Raw genomic sequence first — 24,228 nt, forward strand, 5'->3', positions numbered from 1 at the left:
CAATATGTCACTCTCATATATAGGGTTAGGGTTATTTTTCTTTTTTGCCTTCAAATCATATTTATCTTCTCAGTTATGTTAACATTGTGTGTCTTAGGATGCCACCAACTAGTAGTATCACACAAAATTAGTTGGAAGCCATTATTGGAACACATTTTTGGGTGTTAGTTGGGGGATTAGGTAAATGTTTGTGCCAAAACAGAGTAAGGTCTGACTGGACTCTCTCCAACTGGCAAAATAATCATTTGTCAGTGGTATTGGTCAGGAACTCCGTCAAGTCCCTGAATGTATTCTGAAGCATATCAGAGCAATATCTACAGTATATTGCCCTCATGTATGGAAGTCCCAAAGTCTCTCGGTACTCTTAAGGTAATTTTGGTATTGTAATAGTACTGTAATATGTTAAAATTGTACACAAAGCCAGCATTGGTGCTAACTTGATTGTTGATCGTTGAGACATGACATAATCCGTGTTTACAGCTCATTTTGACAAGAGTGATGAACATGCACGAGTGTACTTCCTGTTGAAAGCCACTGAACAATGGAATTATCTGATCAGATTTGCTTAAGTGAACATCCTTCCTCTGTCTTCCCCAAACAAATGTCATTTCATTTTTACTGGACCTCCTGCTCTCTCACTTGGCAGCCCATTTCCTGGCTGCACGCTCTGCTGTTTCCTGTTCCTTGAGTCAGAACGAACAGTGGTGTGTTTCTGTTGGACTGGCTGCAGACAGATCTAAGAGGAAGCTACAGGCCACCAGTCCTGGGAAGTTGAACAAGTAAAATCAAATCACAGCTGAGTTAATTTTAGGAAGTCGCATGCTGTCATACACATTGTTAACTCAGGCTCTCTGTTTAGTCAGTCCTGCACAGTTTACCAGTTTTTACCCTAGATGGCTTCAGGATTAATAAAACCTCAGCACGTATCATTTACATGTGAATATTAATCATATGCACTATAGTTTAGGTTACTAACTGTAAAAATGCTATGATCTAATTCAGTCAGCCTTCACTATGATTTGGACAATGAAATGTTTCACTCCGAATATAATTGTTGTTGCTGCTGCTGAATGATAACCCTTTGATTGAACATACTGATTGTTTTTCTATATATTGATGTTTACTGAGCCACTTGCACCTCCTGTGATTTTAGAGTTCAGTGTGCAATTTCAATCTTATACCTAAAATATCACAGTGCATTTTTTATGTTCAACTCAATCAATTCATCAATTCATTCAAAAAACAATCATCTCTTTGACCTTGTTCAAAGTTCACTAAATATCTAAAGTCAAAAATGTCCGCCGAGTTGAACGAAGCAGTTTGAGTGCCAGTCGATTGTGTGAGTGGTGGACAGAGTGTTGCTGCAACGCTCCAGATGGGCAGGGTTGTATCTGCTGTTAGTGGGCTCGGAGGCATGAGGCCTGCGTGGAGCGTAAACAGATGCTGCTCTTTAAACGAGACTTCTGACATTAACAGCGGTTAGTGCACTCCTGTGAGGCCTCCCTTTACAGCTGTTCTGAGGCCATTTCGTTTTTTAATTGGGATGGGAGAGATCATAGATTACATTAGTCGAGCAGGAGACACTGCGGGCCAATGGACTCCCACAATGGGAACCCTGCCTTTTTTCTTGTCCTTTGGGTTGCTAAAGCTTGAATGTAGCCTCCTGCTTAATCAGCCATCCATATGGAGCATTGGCCCTCATAGACCAACAGAACTATTAGCGTACAAGACACAACTGTTTGAAAAGGTTTTGCGGTGAGAGTTTGTCTGTTCACTGTGTGTGTGTGTGTGTGTGTTGGCACGAGGGGAATGTGTTTCTTTTTAAAACATTTTAAAAACTGGAATCGGCTCTCTGTTCTGTCTATATTTATTTTACAAAATGTCATCCTAAAAGATAAGAATCAATAAATACATATGATTTTTTTCTCAAAGCAAGTATGTTGCCCGTCTAGACTGGGTAGCTGTAACCAATACCTGCTGTCTGGCCAGAAGTGACATATAATATATTTTCAGGAGACAATCCCTGTATTTATGTATGAGTTAAATATGCCCAAGAGACACCACTGGAGATTACATATCTGCAACCAGAGTGCTAGAAAAGATTGACACACGGCTGTTAACTGAATTCAAACTTGATTAGGCCAAATTGAAGAATGAATGCTCCCTCTCTTTGAGCAGCTAGGGAGAGGAAAGGCAAAGAGACGTATTGACAAGGTATCGGTGCTCCCCAAGCAGCCCACACAGCTTGAAGAGTATATTTTTATACCTCACAGGCTTTGTGGAGGGGTGTTAGTCTTAGTTGTTAGAGAGTACAGTACACTCTGTTAGTCGAAAGGACACTCTGTTAGTAAAAAAAAAAACAAAAAAACAAAAAACAAAATCATGTCAGAATATCAAATCCCATCAGTCCAGTGTTTCTTACCCAGTTCTCTTTGACATGGTGCCAGAGAGAAGTACACAGTTGCCCCACTAAGCAGACATGCTAACACAACAGGGAGCACTGACCAGTGGACAGAGGACAATGAATTTGGGCCGATCCATTTCATTTATAAGCACAGGGTGCTTGGTGAGGTTAATCCTGCACTACTGGCATTGCTCTCGAGTTTCCACCTCCCCTGTCTGTTTGCTGGTTCTACTTGAGTTAGTGCTCTGTGTCTGACACAGCTAACCACAAAAAATAATTTGGTGCAGTCCTAATGGTTTGTGTATATCACACTATCGCACAGCATCTATTGCATTACTATGTGTAGCTTGGTGGGCCTGCACTGTGTTCTAGCTAGCAGCTTGGATCCTACTTCATCCTGCATCAGATCTCATTAAAGATGGAAGTGAAGATTAAACCACATCCTCTTTTGCACACTGCAGCACTGGGCAGGAGGCATCCACTTTCCCTCTACCATAAATAAGACTGAACAGTCAGTTTGTTTGATGATGTAAACCTTTCACTGGTGAAGCCAATAAGTATTATTTTGCCACTGCAGAAACTGACAGATGGCCTGGACACCATTATCAGGACTTTCCTGTAGCAACCTAGGAATACAGGAGATTTTTCAGGAAGACGGAGTGTGAGTCATAGTGGGATATAAGCTTTAGGTGGGAATTATATAAAAAAAAAAGCTTTTCCAGAGGTATCATGCATATTGCACCGCCTCTCTAAATCACACTGTCCTGAGCCTTAATAACATTTTTTGCTGTCTGTTGCCTTATGTTTACATGAATGGGTCTTTTTTCAGTCAAAAATGAATATAATGGTAACCAAGCCCGCCTTGCTGATTTATAAAGTATGCGACTTTGCTGTGAGACACAGACTTCTATAAGTTTGTGAGGCAGTGTTCCTCTGAGTGGGTCTGAAGCCATGTTCCTTTTGTGTCTCTGTGCAGCAGAAGGAGAGATAAGCCAATTAACTACTTTGGGTAGAAACTGTAGTCCAGCTTCATAAATGATGGATGCTGCGAGAGCTAGCACTGGTCCTTTACTGGTGGCTCCACAGTAATTAGAACTTCCATTAATGATCACAAAGTCCTTCTTCTTTGAAGTGGTGCCTTAATCTAGACAGTGTCACATTCTTTCAGCATATTCGGGGAGTAAACTCAAAGACGCTAATCTGATGCCAAATCTGAATTTAGCAGTGTGACGCTTATTATGCTGTGGAGGGATGCCTCCATCTTGGCATTTAATTAAAAAGACTGAAAGAATTGGGCTCTGCTTTCAATAATCTTGTCAGGTTTCGTTAATATTTTGTGGTTTCTGTTTGTACCCACATTCTGCATGTACAATGTGGTATCCATGCATAGTAATGGCATTTTTGGCTTAATCATCTGCTTAACTTTTTTTCTGATTGTTAAGTGGTGACAACTGTGATATTGTGGGACAAATAAAAACTCTCTGATCTACACCACTTTAGTCAAACTTACTCTACCTGTGCAGCTGCCGATTTCATTTAGGTCATTCATCCATCTCACCCTCCTAACTGAATTGCATTTTAATCATGTATGCTTTCAGCCATCTGTGCCTTCAGTTTTTCTCTCTTCTCCACAATGCACTCACATTTACTATTTGGAGACACACGGACAGGAGCCTTTTTGCTCACTGACTGGAGTGCATCATGGTTGAGGTAACCTTGGAATACAGATAAATCTCTGCCTCTAATAGAGGTCACACAGACATTTCCATCCTTCACGTTTCCGAAAAAGACTTTTTCAAACAAATGTTTCACAATTAGATTGTATTTGTCAAACATGTGGCTGACTGACCTGTGAGATCTTTCAAGCAATTTGTCATGTTTGCCTCTTGCCCTCAGAGCTGGTAAACATACCATAGGCAACCCAAGAAGTCCTATGTATTTGTGTGTTGGGACTCGGGACCTGTCCCTACTCATACTCCCTGATTGGTCGGTGACAGGAAAGACTAGCTGAGGTTAATTCTGGAAAAAGGATATATCACAGCATTGTGGCACCCAATGCATTTCAAATGATGTGTCCTTGGGATGCAAGGTTACTGCTGAGTCCTTCTCTCACTACGAACAGCCTGTGTAACTATAGGTATTATTGAATGGGCCTGACAGTGAAAAGGTCTTGTTGACTTGTGCAGAGTGTGTGGTTACACAGAATGTCTGTCTGCCCTCTGACATTGTTGTTGGGAGGAATTTTCCAAAGTTCATTTCTGTGTAGTGATTCACCTCATTAAGACTTCCACTGCAATAGCTTTCATGTCGCTCTATAACAACTTGCATTCTCTGAGACATTTGCTTGCTTTTGGCTTCTGTGGCCACATATAATACTGGAGAATGACTGAGTTGTGCACTAGTTACTGGCAAAATCCTCATAATATCCACAATCAAATCTGTTTAATGCTTTATTTTTCACTTCCTTCGAGCTGTTGTAAGGCTTTACCTGCCTGATTTGTCTCTGCCTTTTTGATCTTACAATCTTAAAAAGAGTATGTTGAGTCACTGGATAACACAATTACATGTTACAATAGTCTTTTTTTGGTAAGTTATTTTCTGTAACACAGGAGAATTAATCTTCTGCTTCTGTCAGTTTCTTTCCTTCCATTTTTGGCCTCCCAATCTGAATTAGAAACAAAACCTGCTCACCTCCCCCAGCTTTTATTTTATCACTTCTTGTTTGAATTTAAGCAATATTCTTTTATGAGCTGTCTGCTGATGTCATTTCATCCATGCATGCCTTTTTTTCAGGCCAAAAAAAAGGTTTTGTCCATTTCCAGACTCCCAAATGCCAGATACTTTTGTTAGCCTGGTGTGAAGATGATGCAGGATTCAGATTGTTTTATACCAAGATCTATGTGTTCAGGAAATGTCCAGTCAAGACCATTAAAGTTGAGTGTTAATAGTAGATCATTCATGATATGCCATGCTGCATATCTGGCACTTTCCCATCTATTACACAAAGTGCTAGGAGAAGGAACTATAAAGAGTATCAAGTTAAAGTAATGTGTGAGAGGAGCCTCTCCCGGTGTTTTGTTCTTCTTTTAACATCCAGCTCTGCAGTCTGTCGTAGTTGGTGTCTGTCTGTGTGCTTTTCTTCATCATGTGTAAAAGCCACATAAGTTGGCTCTGCTGCAGTGACAGGCCTCTCACAACGTATCTAGTGTGTTAGTGTGATTTAGTGTTTGATTGGTGTTTTGAAGCTGACTAAGTGAAGCAGCCCTGGTCACCGTCCCGCCTCCTATTGTAGAGCCTCTGACACAGGAACATCAAAGCTGACAGCCGCATGTAAAACTGGACTCGTCTGGCTACAAGTAACACAGAGATTTGCTTCCCACCATTATCCATATTCTTTGGCTGGTTACCTTTAACAGTACTTGTGAACTGTTGCGTCTGTGCTCTTTGAGAAGGACACATTGAGGATCTTTACTGGACCTTCCTGACAAAACTATCGCCATGTGTTTGTCACTTGGGGAAACAAGAGACTTTCAAAGCTCCAACGCCAGTTAGCCTACTTTATTTTCTTTTTTATACTTTTAATTAAAAAAATTAAAAAAAGAACAAAGAATACGAGATCATCATGGGTGTTAATTTATTGTACACAGTTATCGTGTGTTGTATCATCAGAGCTCCCACAGGAGAGAACCTTGGGGTTAAATAACCCAACATTAAGATGGCTACATTGAGTGTAGAGGGGTTCAAAGATGAAATAAAGATCTTGGATGTAAGCCAATTAATGGCTGCACTTAAGTTACCCTGCAATTTCTTCTTTCTTCTTTAGTTTCTTTTTTAACTGTAGTCAGTCAATCCCCTGGTTAAGATAACTATTTCAGGCACAGCTGTCCATTATTTAGTTTGATTGGTTATATGAGCTATTCTCCTGTGTGTATGGAAGGTACCTACATTACCCAGTGAAAATGATTAGCATTTAGCCATGCCCTTAAAACACAGATGTTTGAGGAGTTTGGCAAATATGTTCAATACATGGTTTTGATGATTCAGGCTCATGTGAATAAAAGGAGGCTTCATATTACCCGTAGAGAATCAAAGGTTTTATGAAGCCAAACCAAGTTTAAGTATCATTAAATGGTAGTCAAAGGATAAGTTCAGACTCAATGTATCAGCCAGCCTGGCAGGGTATTTTCAGACCAGTGAGAAGTAGTGTAAATCTGATTTGACAAGACTGATGGATTGAATCACTTCAGTTGACATAAACTGAATGAGTCTTCAAGCAGAACATCAAGACCCACAGAGGAAAGAAATCTTGAAAGATAGAATATTTAACTCTACTTTGCTCTTCATTTCAACAATTTGATGTTTTATTCAGCTCGGATTTATTTGGTGACACTGCCAAAAGGAAAACACTCTGTCTGACTGTATAATTCTCATGGTGTCAGCACTGTGCTTTACTATTTCATAGGGTGTGTATGTGTGTGTGTTTTTTAATCTCCTCGAATAAGCAATTGAAACAGGTTGTCTTTTTGTGTTGTCGTAACAAAAGGCTGCAGATACCAGTGAGCAGGAGATTATCCGTGGGGATTTTGTGTGAATGTGTTTGTAGGAGAAAAAAAACAGATGCTGTTTGATGATACACTGAAGTGAACATTGTGTGATCCATATGTGATACAAAAGAAAGAAGCTCGAAACACTCAAAACAATATTACACTACTTTTGTTGCAGACCATGACATGTCTGTATGTAAGCTATAATACCAATGTTGTTCAAAAAGGGAACTATGAGGGGAATATGTGAAAATTGCATCTTGCTTCGAGTGTTGTTGTTAATATGCTATCTCACAGATATTGTGTAATAGAAAATAATAGCAAAACAGTGTATTCAGTCCACTGTTCAGGAAATCAATAATAACATCTCCAACTTACATTCAAAAATCTGTTAGTAGAGCTGGGCTTTTTCTTGCAGATGTTGAGCCTGACAAAATGGACTGCAATTTGGGACAACTGTGATTTAGTGATGGCACAATGGAAAATGTCTTTGAGGTGCAAAACTGTTTTATTTCCATTACAAAGTATGGGAAATAAATAACCATCTCAGAGTAAATACCTCCCATTATGATCAAACCATTACAACTGTCTCTATTAATATTAATACAGGGATGATTATTTATGAGATCATCTCTCATCTAAGAAGGATTGGCCTATCTTTGTGAGAGCTTTCATCATGCACTTCAGTAGACTGGACTGACGTGTCTTCATTTAGACTCGACTTAATTTAGGAGCAGTTTCTACAAGTGCTGTGTATTTAGGCTCAAAAATGTCTTATATTTTTGCGTTAAGATGTAGAACCTGACTATATGCAGTCTACTGTCAGTTATAGTAATCAGGTTCTCTCTGTTACACACCATGAGATTGTTATTTGTCACTGTGCATTACTGAATCGATGGATCTTCACAAATTGCCTGGATTAACATTGGTATGTTCGGCAGATAGAAATGTCCATACAAGCCCCGAGAAGTATAGAAGTCTAAACCATTTTGATAAACTGTCTCCTTTAATTAACACACAACCCATTTTCCTCGGCACGCTCAATAAGCAGAAAAAGAGGTGCCTTCGTGGACACGTTTTCTCACCATGGTAACATGCATAATGTGGTGTTTATCCTGGATGTATGATTGAGTGGCAGGCTGCTGTTGCTGCTGTAGGGGATGAATGTGTGACATAAACGTAGTACTGTTGGAGCCAGCTAGGGCTCACTTCACACATCACCTCAACACTTAGACCACTGTGATCAAATAGACGCTGGTGGGAATGGATTCTCTTAAGTGCCGGTTAAGTGCATTTTGCTAAGGAAGTAAGAGAAGTTAAAATACATTTAGTGGTTAAAAAAGACAATGCACTCTTCTTTAATGCAATGTTCTGCACTTAAACCATATGGACTCTAACCTCTAAAAGTGTGTTATAACTTGACCTGACTATCAAGGGCAAGAACCTCATTTCCAGACTTCTATTTTCTGCGAAGAGAAAGCAGTGATATGTAAAAAGAAAGTTGATTCAGAAACCACACTTCAGTTGCTGAGGATCTCCAATTTAATGCTGGCCTGGCTCTTCCATCTGGAGAAATCCCAGCCATGTTATTTTGGATATAGTGAGGGGAACTGTCTGGCCGCCTGGCGGGTACCTAGCTGGGAGAAGTGGACTGTGAAGGCCCTGAGGAGCCATGCAAGTCTTTAGCATACCAACAGGCCTGATCAGCAGTAAGGAAGAGGCTACATTATTAACACAGGCTGATAAATCCAGAAATGAGACTGGATAAATCGGTAATATGCAGCTGCTGGCCCAAATCCTGCCAGTGCGCTGCAGTGACACTGGGCCCTGTGAAGTTCAAAAACCTATTTCTTCTCAACCAGAAAATGACGGTGTCCCTTCAAAGTTGGCATAGACAGTTGGCAGAGAATTTGTGAAGATCAGTTGAAATATCTTGGTGTCTTATATAACATGGTACATATTAACAGTTTGCAGATGACCTATTTCATCTCAACCAGAAAATTACTCTGCTTATCAGTTGAAACATCTCCTTGTTATGTAACATTGTGCATATTAAAACTGCATTTTGTCATGTGAACAAAGCTTTGATATAAATTAATCATCAGCAGTTACCCACTGCAAAAGTCTTATGTGTTTTTAGTGATCAGTAGGATCGCCTAAGGCTTGTGCGGGGCAATGAGGTGTGCTCATTGTGTGGCAACAATGAAATGTGATACTGTAAAAAGTTACATTTTTCACTAACTGACATAATTTGTGTACTTTAATCTGATCTGTGTGAATATTTTGTGGCACTAGACACTTCAATATTTCCAATACACTTTGATATTATGATTTAGAATGTGAGGGAATTCCCTGCAGGGCTCTCGAAATCACTGCCTCATTGATAACATGTGGAGCTCAGTTTCATATTTCTAAAGTCTCTAAATTCAGTCTTTCTGAGGCTGAAATGTAATGGACTAAATGAATAATCTTATGTTTTTTTTAGGTTTTTTTTTTCTTTTCTGTGAATGACTGCGGTTTCTCACAAGCTGGTATTTTTGTGTTGTTTTTCCCACCACATTTGTTAATAAAAAAGTGGGAAAGGATTGAAACATCTTCATTAACAACCCTGCTCTCTCTGCCCCCCTGCCTGGTGCCTTCAGAGACCTTGCAGTGTGTCTTTCTTCTTGATGTTAGTAGGCTGTGTCTTCGCTGTTGAAAACAATTATTAAGTAACACATCATTCATTAGAAAGTTGTTTTCTCTGTCTAACTTTGGTGGCATTGACTTTCCCTTGGTGTCAACTTCAGAAGAAATACAAACTCTCGCTTTGCAGAGCCCACCTACAGCTTTATTTTCTTGTGATTTCTCCAAGCTGCCTTCTTAGGATTGGGGGTTGAGCAGATGCAGGTAGATGTATATTTATGAGGGGGATGTGTATTTCAGGGAGAAACAGTGTTGTGAAAGGTGACCTTGTTAGATAAAAGGAGGGCTCGGAAGCCAAATGATGAAAGAGAATGGGATCATCCTGGGCTCATTAATGTGGATTTGAAGGTCAGGTAATTATAACAATAGATGTGTGGGCTGGCTTTGGCATCTGGTATTGTTGCTTTGTTATGAGGGTGACAAGTCTGTGGAGGAAAGGGATTAATCACTGTGACACCAGCCTGTTGTCACATTGATACATTCAGACATCAACACTACGGCTGTAGTTCTTTTTAAAGAAGCTGCAAAAACAACATAATTTCAACCATCAACAGCATAAGTCAAGTACCGTTAAAAACATGAATAGGTGTAAGGAGCCACACACAGTTCCTTGATATTTAATGAGTAATTCAAAGTGAAATGGCACCAAAATAGAATTCACTTTTTTCTCATTGCTTTGATTTTAATCGGTGATGCCTTGATTTCTGACAGTCCCTGCAAAGCTCGACTGAAATGCTGCTTCACAAAACAACAAATCAACATGGTTGCAGTTGTCTGCCATCAGTGGTAACACAGAAACCATTGTCTTCAGCAGTGACAGTAACCAAGGAATCACAGCCCTTGACTGAATCTTTGAGCTCTGTGGTGAGCTTTGAACTGAAAATACAGAGCAGCTGAAAGTTCAACCCATCATGTAACTTAATAGAACCTTTGTTTGTGCTGGATGCTGACAATGTCAATAGAGATGAGACCTGCTTTATCAAATCAATTCAAACAACAACCAAATGAATGGGAAGAAAGCTTTACAACAAGTTTACAAAGCAAAAACACCCCTGCAAATTACCGTAAACAGGGGTGGATGACTGGAGGAATAAGACTTGCAGTACACTCTAAATTACATTTGATATGTTCTGCTGTCAGACAGAGTGTAGCTCAGTCTACAAGTTTTCCTGTAACAGCAGAAACAAAAACAACTTGCAAGTTCATGAAAACAAGGGGTAAAAATAGATTAAAAACTTTACGATTTCCACATTTTCCACACGTTTGTTATACATGCAGCCTAGATTATTAGAACCAGACAATGTGACTTAACAAAAATATGACAAGTGAAAGTCAATCATGTTAAAGTGACAGTGTGTCTTAGGAGGCGGTGAACGAGGCTGTGAAACTCCATCTGCTCAACCTGATGCACACACTAGACACTAAAGCTAAATGGAGTGCTTCTATTCGGTTGCACACTTGCCGTTCTTCCATTGCTGAAACGCCAAATTTGATTAGTTTGCAGGAGACCTGAAGATTTATGTTGCCATGCTTTCTTTTAATTTGATGCAAAAGCTCCATATGTAACTGGAAACTTCAATCATTTCAAGGAAACACTGTGACATGTCAATATTGAGATAATGCTGCTTCTAGTGTGGGACGCAGCCTTGCGTTCTCGTTTCAGCCACAGTTGCATCTTTTTGACACCACTTCATTTTATTCCACGTGAAGCATGAGCTAGGCTTTAGGCTTTCTTTTCTATGTGAATCTGCTGCTGGGATTGTGCCACCTCTACCACAAGTTTGTCTGGCTCAGTTAGGCTCCTCGGGGACCACTAGAAGCTATAAAGAACAAAAATGCCAACCAGTATTATCAGGGAAGGCAGCATGTGTGGTGTGGCATGCATTTTTAATGCGCCACAAATAAGAAATACCACTGTTGCCTCCCCTCTCTTGTCCCACAACCGGTGGCTCGTTTAAGTTTTATTTCTATTTGTGCGAATTTCGGCAGCTACTAAAAAGAAAAGAGCCTTCACTGTTAAAGGTTAGAACAGCCACAATTTAACAGACATGAGATTGGTTGGTCCAGATATCAAATCCTCGCCTGAATATTTCCAGTGGTGTTGGTGAGTTCAATGTTGAGTTGTGTTTGTGCGCATGTCAATATACGTGCAAGTGTGTGTCTGTGTGTGAGAGCATGTACATACACAAGAACTAGCAACGCTTGTTAGGAAGGCTGTTGAAGTGGAAAAGCGTCTGTGTGTAAAGCAGCACATTATTCCACTCAAAAAGAATTGCCAACGTCTCTTCCTCCACTGACTCTTTGAACATGGACATTCAGAGCTGACATGTTAGACATCAAAACACTACGCAGAGGAACATCTAATCACCATCTAAGTGTCAAACATGTCTTGAAATGACTGTCGTTTTGTTTCCCTCAACTATTGTCTTCATTATTTCAGGCCTTCCATTTGCAGTTCATTGTGCAGTAGATGCTAATTTGTGCCACTCAAATTAGCTGTGAGTTTTAATTAAAGCAGAATAATAGATGGGGGTGGGGGGGTGGGGGTGTGACTTACAAAGAGCAGCTCTGGTGACCTAGTTTGTGCGTTTATTTGGGACAGTTTGTATGTGTAGTCGCATTTGCTTGAATCAGAATTCCATTATTGTGGACAGGTAAGACACGCTTGAAAAGCGCTGGTGAGTTGATACTGAAATCTGCTGATATGGAGCACCGTACAGCTGCTATACAACAGAGCACAGTTGGTCCCCATCACAGTTAAATTGACTCGGGTATATTTACTGAAAATCCTGCTAAAATGCCTCTAAGATTTGTCGAAACAGATAGGCTTGGTAGCATTATATAGCAGTGGCAGCTCTGGCTGATTTGAAAAATTGCGACAAGATTTCTTTTTTACACAGCAACCTATCTATTTGGAATAGAGCAGGCAACCTGAACCATAAAACTTTTTTATTAGTTTCTGTGCCACCCCTTTTATTCCAGAGTCGCAGTGAAGCACAGTATTAACCTTTGAGCTTATAGAGAAACATGTCCGCTAAGGATAAAGTTAGTGTGTACTCAGAGGAGCGTATTTAAAGGGGCTCAGTTGAGGTGGTGGGGACAAGGAGGGAGACAGTGGATCTGTTTACTGTCTTGAGGTTTTGTGGTCGTGCTCTAGCACATTTAACTGCATGATCTTGGGCTCTGCTGACGACACCAAACACGCAACCCACATCCATGCCTCGCTGCCTTCTGCATGCTCGGGCCGCACACAGTGAAGTGTACACAAGCCACCTTTATGAATGCTCTGCAAATAAATGGTCACAGTGAGACAAGGGGCTGGTTTCATCACTCCTATCCACTGTGTTTGTGTCTTCTTGACGCAGTGCCACGATTCATAAACTGCGGCTGTCACACTCTCTGGCAACGGTTTTGTTATCAATATTTTCTGGCTGTGCAAATACACGGTAGTGGCACCGCTGCGTTGTCATTGGCTGAGGGATATATGAGGTTGCTGTGGAGGGGGGTTAAGAGTTCAGAGGGCAGGCAGGAAGTGGGTGTTCTGGCGGTGACAGTGCAGGCATGTGTTTGATGGGCCAGCCTAATGCCGTGGACCAGCAGTTCCTAATGACCTGCCATCTCTGGGCCGTCTGGGGAGCCCTTCCACTGAGATTTATGACCCATGTTGTGGTTACTATTGGGACGACTCTCAGCAGCACTCCTGACAAACTCCAAGTCATAGCCTGCTCCTTTTGGGTTTCTCTTTCCTCTCATTAACTGGGTCATTGGCAAACCTTCAAGGCTCATCTTTACTACTACAAGAAATATTCTCCTCCTCTGAAATATAAAAACTCAAAGCTCACTGCAGTGTTTTGTCTTAAGTGATAGGATCCTTGTAGTTGTTTTTAAGGTGTAGATGTAGTCTATTCTGCCCTAAAAAAATATTTAAAAGAATGATTCATGAAATCCTCTCGAGGTCACAAGCTGGCAGACATTAGAAAGAGGATGGTAAAGTCAAAAATCCATTAAACACATATTCAGAGAGACAACTCCACATGTAGGCACTCAGCCACTGTCGAAGAAAAAAGATAATGGTGTTCTGATAATACTAATTGTTGGCTCTCCTACTGTTACCCTAAAGGCACAAATGTGTTGATCCACTGCAAGATAGCCAGACTGAGCACAGGGCAGTCACAAACAGCAAGCAGAGCTAGTTTATAATTAATACACACACTATAAAATATACATCACTCAGGATAATTTAAGCACTTTTCAGCCAAAGACCTAGTGACTAACCTCAGAACCTTTGGTAACAGGAGTGGAGAGCTGCTGCTGCTGTACGTTTGCTCCTCCAGCAGCTGCTTCCTATTTGTCTCACGCTTTAAGACAGATTGTTAAAAGTAAGTCCCCAGACATTTTTGGATTTAATGTCTTCCATGATATGAATCTCTGTGGGTTGAGCTCACTGACTCTGTAGGTTACAGATATTTTGTGTGCATAAGCAGCACAGTGTGCCTAAAGATAAACTGCCAAAACATGTGTCATGACAGTCTGATCATTAAAAGAGAGGATGAAGGGAGAGGGGAAATGAAAAGGCATAAAGCAGAGTTTTTACCCATCCCCAGCTCCATATTTATCAGAGGCATCACCGAGATGAGATGGCTGTCGAACGCTCTTCATCTCCCAGTGGGCTATTGCCGTGATCACACCAAGTCACATGTGGTTAGAAAGCATCTAACATCTCAACCTACAGACTACTCTGTTCACCACCACCCCACCTTACACACTCACACACTCGCACTGAAGAGTAGACTGATTAGCAACCACATCTCCAATCTCTGATTAGATGTGGAGTAAATGAAGCGCCCCCCTCAGGTATACATTTCCATAATGTCAGGTAATTAAACCCCAGTGTTTTAATAGCTCAGGAATAGGAAGACTCCCCAGGAGAGTAGACAATGATGATCGACTTTACTGAAAACTAGCATATTAGCTTGCTTTGAACTGGCACTGGCACCGAAAGTAGTGCTTTCATTCAATTGATAATAGATAAATGACAACAATATGAATGCACAACAAAAATATGGTTGGGCATATCTTTAACTGCATGTGCCTATTTGCTTTCAAATCAAATCTGCCTGTGGTAAAAAAAATATATATATTCCACTGCATTTTTCCATGGTTTTAAAATATGAGCAGGAACCTGTTTATCAAAGCCTCTTCTGGAGAAGCTGCACATTTGAGTTGTGTGCTTGCTGTTGATAGCTGACAGATTTCAGAGCTAAACAAAGGCAGGGAGAGCAGGAGCATCTTTTTCATCACAGAAAAACCTGGAGAGATGCTATTGTAAACATGACATTGGAGTGTCAGTACACCCCTGTTTGAGTTGCTCTTTTTTGTGTGCGCATGTTATGCTCATACTGTATGTGCGTACACATACACACGTGCATAACAAAAGCCCTTTGATGAAACAAATGCTGCAGCGGGAAAGCTGTCTTTGTCCCTGTGCCCACTCATATGTGTGGTGCTTAAATGAGAACAATACAAAAAGCCATAATGGTGCCACAGAAAGGTGTGGAAAAACTGAGTGAACTCCAAAAGGTCCCCGTCTACACGTAATCAGGCAAAAATAATAACAGCCACAGGACTGTGGTGTGATTGGAGAGCTCTTGGTGATGCTGCACGCTCACCGTTTGTTTCTTGTGCACCGAAATGTTCTAGAGAAATAATAAGCTTTTAACAGGGACAGTGCTCACTGCTAATGATAGCCAGTGCTGTTGCCGGAACTGAAGATCATTAAAGGCGTGTTGCAGTGTATGATTCCTCCAATGCCCTCTGTATGAACTACACTTCAAACACATAGGGTACCTACTTTCACTTATACTGAAATTAACAGCTGTATTTTAAATCCCCTCTAATCGCTTTCCTCTTATGTGCAATGGATGTCACTAACTGTCAGAACAAAATGAAAATTGTTTCATTTTTAATCATGTGTCCTCCACTGAGAGGAGTAGTTTGACGTTACCTTCTGTTGAACTATAAACTATGTTTAACGTTGGAGATACACATAAACTTTACAGTGTTAAGTGATAGTACATGAAGAGTGTTTGTGAACTGCAGTGCTTTTGAAAAGTATTCAGAGTCCTTTGTGTGTTGCACATTTTGTTATGTTGCAGCCTTGTATGCAAACAGCCTGTACCTCAGTCCAAATGTGAAAACATAATTGAAATATTACATTGACATAAGTATTCGGGCACTTGATTAAGAGATGTTTCTACATCTTGACTGGGGACAATTCGGGTATTCATTGGGTATGATTTAGAAAGGCACACAGTTGTCTATTTAAGGTGTCACACCTGCCATGACATATCAAAGTGAAATCCAAGCCATGAGGTCAAAGGAGCTGCCTGCATAGCTCAGAGACAGGACTGTACCAAGGCTCAGATTTGGAAACGTGTTCACAGGAGCAAAACGGCCTCTATTATTATTTAATGGAACAAATTTGGATCACTGACAACTCTCAACCATCTGAACTGAGCAATTGGAAAGAGGGGCTTTTTAGTAAAGAGGGTGACCAAGAACCTGATGGCTGAGCTCCAGAAATCCTGTGTAGAGATAGGAGAAGAATCCATGACAACCTTTACTGCAACACTTCAACAATCTTGCAAATGTTTATGTAGCCTTCATCAGATCAGAGCCTCTACGGAGCACTGTCTCTGAGCTCTACAGCAGCTCCTTTGACCTCGTGGCTTTTAGTTTTTGCTCTGATTTGCATTGTCAGCTATGAGACTGTGTGCTGTGTGCCTGTCCAAATCATGTTGAATCAATTGAATTCTCCTATCACGGTGTAGAAGTATCACAGTAAACTGTCTCAAAGCTGACAGCAGAATAGCAGCGAGCTAGACTTTACTCTCAGGGTGTTCTACATAGCTTTGTCACATGTGAGAATGGAGCCTCACTTTTAAAGATCACAAGCTTTGCACTTTGGAGCTTCTCTCAGATCATGTCCACTGGTTTGTGTGACATGTTTCCATTTAAAAACACAACCAGACCCCACAGAGGCATGATGGAATCTGGATTTCCCTGTTATACAGCAGCAGATACAACTGTCATAAACGACAGGCCATCGTTAATTGTTTTTAATGAACCACATGTGTTATTGAGCATAACCTTTGTCACATTGCCAAGGAAGAAATCTGCCAAGGAGTGTATATTTAAATTAGCTGCTGACTCGCATGTTTGTTGCCAAGTTTCTAATTTAATATTCACAGAGAAACACTGCCACACACAATGATCACTTCTGTGTGTTGGAGATGGAATAAACAAACTATTTGGATGACGTTCTTGTTACTTGTTACTGTTGGATGACAGTGGTGTTGTTGGAAGCTACTAGTGAAATGCTAAATCTTGTATCACCGGTTACAGATATTCAAATGTGTGATTACACATTTAACCGTTCATGAATCATTGTGCTCTGTTAATCTCAGTGACTCCTACTTCTATTCATTAAGTGATATAAATGACAGCTCATAAATTATGTCTGTCTGAAAAATAACAGGTCTATCTGTGAAAGAAATGAGACATGTGCAGTAAAAGAATCCAAAGTAAAATGGGCATATATTGATGACTGCTTTGAATTATCCATGCATTTTATTCTTTGAAGTTTACTGACTCTTTTCTCTCTTTTCAGCAAACGGCAGTCTTCTGGGAGGAGGGGGAGGTGAGTGAGCATTGTTTTTCATTATATCATCTCACATCTCGTTGTTTGTGCTTTGATATTAAAGCAATTACAGTTGCCTTCGTCATGTCTGGCATATGGCACATATATATTCTTCTGTGGGTTCATGGAAGACTTTAGTGTCTATTTAGTTTCAAGTGTCTTTGTTAAATGTGGCTGAACATAAGGCCAAAACATTAGAGCGTAGTGCAGAGCAACCTTGCACTATGCCACACTGAGAGATGGTCATTACTTTAGTGGCCTGCCGAAGAACATTATCATCAAAGTAACGGAGGAAATCTGAGGCAGCCGACCGTGGTGTGAGAATAATGGGCAAGGAACTCCAGTAGAACGCTACCGTTCCTCTTTTCTCAAATTTGACTTTTACAGTGACATGATTGAAATGATCATTCTTCACCACTGTAAGATGAATTGGGCTAAAATGCATCCAGTTAGACATGGAATGTTAATTTATAGACTATTGTGGAATAATTGATATATGAGAATGGTATGACAGTGAAATAAGGTCACTGCATCAGCCGATCTGTTTATCCATCTGTGTTGGCTGTCACTTTGAATGTGCCATTGTCACCTGACAGCCTTCAGCTGCACAGGATGATCCAAACCAAAGCATTAGAAATTGTTACAAACATTTATCTAATATACTTTATCTACCATAACGGTTGGATCTATCAAAGCATTGTCCATCCTGCGTGTTGTGGGTCTCTATCACAATTCTTATTTTAGATGTTTAAGACATAATGTATAACACCTTCACTGACTTTTTATTTATGTGTCAAATATTTCCTGTGTATGCACAGTGTATCTGTCACAGTAGCAAAAACCACATAATGATGTGGGCGGCTGGTTAAAATGTTATACTGTGTATCATCCGTCACATTTTTCCTCTGTACAGTACTTGAGTTTTTTTTTTTTTGGTCTGGAAGGACAGAACTTTACACTTGACTAGATGGCACTTCTCTCTGGATCTATTTATTTATCTAGTTATTAAAATGTGAACAGCTGATATGAAGTGTGAGATAGCAGGGGCAGTGGCTCAGCACACAGCAATATCTAAGCCACAGCTTAGTAAGCCTGCATGATGTGGTGAAAATCTGCAGTGTTCGATAACACTGATCAATATTGTGATGGCAATATGACTTGTGACAAACAGACAAACATTGAAGTGTGCTTAAACACGTGTGCTGAATGAAGAACACAAACAAAGGTCACTATCAGTCACGTTATCAGTCCGTTTACACTAAGTTTATCAAAGTTTGTTGGAAATGAAGCTGCAGTTTAGAGAGACAAATTTCCTCTTGGCTTGTACATGACAGTTCAACTAGTATTAATAGTACTATTACAGTAGCTTGTCATTGGCTGGCTGCTGCTGTATAAAACAGACTGCGTCTGTGGGAGAATTTAAGAATGTTAAAAGGATGGCTGACTGCTTTTTTACTCTATTACTACAACCATAGAAAAGGAAGCACGCAGCCTGACACTGCAACACAGTTGTTTTATTGCAGTTCGTTTGGCTCAGATGCTGCACCTTTAAAGCCCAGAGTGACAGAATGATGCATACAAATAAAACAATTTCTCAATTCTTTTCAAATGTTTCAGTCTTCTACAATGTGGTTATTGCACATGAATTAATGTTTCAATCATGATGAAAGTAGGATTCATCCTTTAGCACTGCAGCAGAGTTAACCGCTCCATGTGCATAGCGTCCATTAGAGTGTACACAGAGCTGTTGAAATCTTATTCGCATCTAATCACGGAGGCTGGAGTGGCCCTCATCTTGTCTGGAGACATGGTTCAGACTGCAAACCTTCCAGTCGTTCCTGCATAGTGGTGCGGCATCCCAATCTGAATAAGTGACATAGAGAGGCCCTCAGCGCGCAACCATCTAAAGAAGTTCTGTGATTGAGATCAGAGGTCATGAACATGCATCTCCATAACCAAGCCTGGCCCTGTAAAGCATGGTATACTGTCCTGATTGCTGTCTGTCTCTGCTGCAGTCAACTCTCTGTATTGATTTTCCAAGTACAGAGAAACACAAGAAGCAATTTTCTTTGCTATTATGTTTTCATTATTGGTATTTTGTGGCAAATCACCTTTTTACAGTTCTCTGAATCTTAGAACAGGCAGCCTTGATGATTGATCCAGGTTCATCTTCAACTGATAATAGGTGTTAGGGTATTACAGGTTGCTCCGTTCCAACACAGCAGCAACAGAGATATTGTTGAATTTGTGGCTGTCAACACTGGAGTACGAGATCTCGTGTGTCAATTAATGTCATACTTTGCATGAAAACATTTCAGTTGATTGTGACCTGCAGCTGTGCTTATTAACTCCAGAGGAATTCTAATTGTAGCTGGTGCCATTTTTTGAGAGCAAAGCCTCCTTTCTTTCTTAATTGACTTCCAGCGATGCTATTCCTGCCAAGTTACTGGCACAAGATCCAAGGTCAGTTAACTCTCAAATGTTAGGACTCATTTCCTCATATTAATAATGACCACAACAAATCTCTGCTGTTTTATTCTGCCTTATGTGTGCATTCTTGTGCAGTTTGTTTTTGTTATTTTCTCCATGCGAAAGAATGAGGAGATGATTATAACCAGGGAGAGATAACTGCTATCTACTAGAGAGCTGGAAATGTTATTTTTTTCCCCCAAAACAAAGCTCGACACCGTTTGTCTTTTATCTGCACGGGGCCAAGAACAGTTTTATCTTCCAGTGTCTTTATCACTTGAAGGTGGCTACTAAACCTGCAAAACTGTTCTCTGTGTTCTCACCCTGGCCCTCCCACTACCCCTATCTGTGGTTTGGCATGTGAAGACCTCCTGCCTCGGTGGCAGTGAGGATCGATGTGAAGAGGAGATGTGCTCTCATATAGGGCCCTTCTTATCTCCCAGCTGTCTTCTCAGGGCTCTGCAGAGGGGCAGCCTCACAACAGGATGATCCATCATGCTGGCCTAACGCACCTGAGCCATGTTTAGTCCTCACAGCTCTGGAGGTGGGCCTCCCGCCAGTTTGTGAAAAATGGACAAAGTCTTCAGTTTATGTATGGAAAGTTAGTTTACCACCTACTCACTTTTAGAAGTTCTCCTGACTTTACATGGCTTTGAGGAATTTTTGTTCTTCTGCCATATGTATCGGTATTTTTTGAGAGAAACATTTCACATTTCTGTATAGCTTAGAAATTCAAGTGACAGGTGATATCTTGTCACAGTAAAGCAGTTACATGTTTTTTTGGCTTTCTGACTACTCACAGCAGTGCGAGTAGTGTGGAAATAAGTGAAAATATAAAGCTCTCGGTGATATTTGTCCCATACCCCCCCTCAGAAAAAATATTATATTCTTAGCTTAGTTATGGAGGCAAAAAAAAGGATGTGCCCTGATGCTCTATTAAATCCTTAGAAATCACTGATAGGAATTCTCTCAGGGTCGTCTGTCTTCAGCATTATGTACGCAATGGGGTTAACTAAAATAGCACTGTTATCAATGTTAGACATGTTGGTCTCACTGGGATTCCATACACACATAGAGGGAAATAACAATGATCTCCGATAATAGCACGCTAAATGAGGCCTCTGTGGATAGAGGGTAATTATGAATGGTACCAGGTTGCTCATGTGATGTGTGTCACTGCATGGCTGGATGGTGGCACAGTCCCAGATGAATAGACCTAATGTAAACATCATGTTGTCTGTCTCTCCTTTCCCCCCATTTACCTCTTTCTCACACACCCACTGACACACGCGTACAGACACAAACACAAGCGTACGAGCACACATTGAGCCATGTAATGATACCATGAAGCCCTGTGTAGCTATAGAGAGAGGGAGCTCCACTTGCCTTTGATGTCTCCATCCAGGAGGGGAATTGGCTCATTAGCATTCTTACCAGAACCATTGCCCATTTAGCACTAGGCTTTAACTAGACCACCCAAACAAATCGCTCTTTCCAGGTTGGGCTTCCTTTCCCTGCTCCAGTCAAGCAGCAGGGCACAACACAAGCATGGTTGTTTTGTACATCCTGACTGGGGCTAATTTAGCCATGGGCTGCTAACGCTCACTGAACTCAGCAGCCTTTGTCATTGCTTACATAACATAGGCTGTGGCTCTGTGTGCCCCCAGCTCTCCCCGCTCGTAAGTTTCCTAAACAGTGGTGTGAGTCATAGCAAGTACCAACACATTCTAATATGGGACTAATTATGCTTGCTGTGATTAGACTTGGCTGCGGTGGCTCTCGTGTGGTTCTTTACCCCAGCTGAAGATGTCATCGGATGTAGAGTCACAGTGACATGACAGGTCAATGCTCAGTGGCTCTGCTGAGAAAATGATGTGCCCACAAATGCTTGTACAGATCTAATTAACAGCATTGTAACGACCCAGGGTGACCCTTCTGCGGGATGTGAGAATGTGTTTATCGTAAATTTATCTGATCATATGACCACAACATCAGCATTTCAATTTCAGCAGAACTACGCAGTAGCTGCTGGACTGGCTCTTAGTACGCCAGAGTAGTCCACCATGCTAAACAAAAGAAATGTATCCACTTTTGGACGTTTGGGTAATCCGTTATCAAGATTCCTAAGTGCTTCACTGTGCTTATCTCTATCACCATTCGTTATGCAAAGAGCTCTGTTTTCTTTCCCTGTCACCTCCAGGTGAACCATTATCCTCTGTCTTGCTTTTGCCCGAGGCTTGTTTATTGAGTAGATTGGAGGCGGTGGGGGGCATAGCGCTCTGTGCAGGGGGAGGGGAGGTTGAGATGTAGGACAGTGGTTAGACTGTCCCAGGTCTAGGCTAGGTGGCCTTTTGTCCCAATGACAACCGTCTCAGCCCTGTGGAATCACCAGAACTCCCCTGTATGATTAATCACTCAACGATGACATATTATTCTCATAACTCAGATGGCACACTATGTCTGACTGATGGTCCTCAGTTCACAGATGGTAGTAACAGCCATTAGCATAACTTATGACAGAGATAGCGTATTTCCCAGTGGAGTAGCCTAAATAATGTAAAATGATAAATTGAATGCAAAGATTTCCCACTCAGCACAGTACCCTTGGGATTTATTTATATCCTCATATTTAGCAGGCAGTTAGTGACACTCTGATCTAGGTCCACCATATATTTGTACTGTAATGTTTTGTGTGTTTTTTTAAGTGTGTTGGAGATGGCACTTACCTATATGTGTGTCTGTCCTTCTCCTTGGGAGAATCCTGTTGTTAGGAAGTATTCAAGAGGTACATGTGCTAGGTTCATAGCATAGAAACATTTGAATTCATTTTCTCTGTCTTTGAATATATCATTTGAAATACACTTCAGTAGGTTGCAGTTGTGCACTTCACAGTTTCTTTTACTGCCATCCAAATATGGCATTGTGTCCTTGAATTGGCTTGAGTCAATTGTATTCATTTAAATAATTTAAAAAAAATCCTTGTGTGAATTGGCCTCGGTCTTGCATAAGCAAAGAAGTCATTTTGCAAATTGCTCTTACTTAGTAAAATTATAAAGCAATTTATCGCAACACATCCCATGTGTAATGCTTTTCGAAGAGGGTTCCTGCATTAACACTTCACTGGTGCTGCCTTGCCTTTTTGAAATGAGTAACCAGTTTACTAACTGCATTAGCTTCAAGAATGCATATCTTCTACAAGTAGATCTATTTCTAGTTTCTAGCTACAGAAGTTTGTTGTGTGTTTCACAGGGAGACTAAGGTCTATAACATTGACTGCATTTTTAATGGAAGGTGGTGAGAAGTGGTCGTGACTATACAGTATATGCAATTATGTCAAGCACAGTGACATCTTGGTGGATAGCTAAAGGGAAACATCAGTCATATTGAAAAATTATTATGTGGGAAGAACCCCCATGCTGTCAGATCATTTCACTCAATTATTACAGAGATGACGTAATTTAGAGGGCATCTCAGTGAAATTAGCAGCACAAGGTCACTGGGTGGACTGCAGCATGCAGCACCTAAATAGTGATGGAAATTGCATTTCAGCGTGAAAGTGCTGCCACCACAGAGAACAGTCACAGTCACACACACACTCACACAGACACACCAAAATCAGCGGTGATGGATGGACTAATTGATGCAGAAAGAGTGGCCCATTCATTTTTCCATATTTAGGATTAGCATTGTGTATGGGAAAGGAGGAAGAAATAGTCAGGGAGTCAATGAAGACAAGAGGGAAAGGGGGACAGTGTGAGGAAGAAGTATAAAGAATAGAGAGGGAGGGAGGGAGGGAGGGAGGGAGGGAGAAAGATTAACAGTGGTAACACGACTGGTCAGTTGTGTAACGTTAAGCTTATGAGACATCAAAGAGCGCTCCAAGGGATTTGTGGAGAGGTGTGTATCTGTGAACAAGAGAGAGCGAGAAGGGCATATAGCTGCCACATGTCCTGGTATCCCTCTCTTAGCCTATGAATCATTCATTTCCGTCCCCATGTATAAATCAAGCTGCCGGCCATTGCCTGCGGCAGTCATGTCATTAGGTAGTTGACGGCATCACTTGATCTCTGGCACAGTAGTGTGGGTGAGGCCCCAACTTTTAGCAGCGCACATATCAGCATATCAAACTGCGTGTAGCTCTCTGTGTCCGGCTGTGCTGTAGTAAGCTTTCTGGGACTAACCAGGACCACACAGAGACATGCTTAAAAGTTGTTTCTCCTCTGACACTCACTTTTCCACTTTGCTGTCAAATGGACAGTTTCCTGGGAACCGCTCAAGAGAAAGTGTCGGCATACTGTAATGCACATCATTGTATTTGAATGTGCTGTTGATTGCACTTGACAGCTGGGTTTTCCTGCATGTGTAAAACAGTTTTTACACTGTAATTTGAATGAATTAGTGATAATGTGTAGTCCAAGTGCTTTTGA

At 41.0% G+C, this 24,228-nt stretch overlaps 1 protein-coding gene across 3 annotated transcripts in view; it reads left to right on the plus strand.

Annotated features, from left to right (window-relative positions):
* Positions 1–24,228, plus strand: part of macrod2 (mono-ADP ribosylhydrolase 2) — a 394,808-nt gene that overhangs the window by 99,742 nt on the left and 270,838 nt on the right. For all 3 annotated transcript variants that reach the window (XM_085800746.1, XM_085800747.1, XM_085800748.1), the window contains exon 4: positions 17,303–17,332. In XM_085800746.1, the coding sequence (XP_085656872.1) occupies positions 17,303–17,332 (30 nt within the window). The remainder of the gene's footprint in view (positions 1–17,302; positions 17,333–24,228) is intronic.

Source organism: Trachurus japonicus, chromosome 15 (assembly GCF_045865225.1).
Source record: "Trachurus japonicus isolate A0001 chromosome 15, Traja_1.0".
NCBI lineage: Eukaryota > Metazoa > Chordata > Actinopteri > Carangiformes > Carangidae > Trachurus > Trachurus japonicus.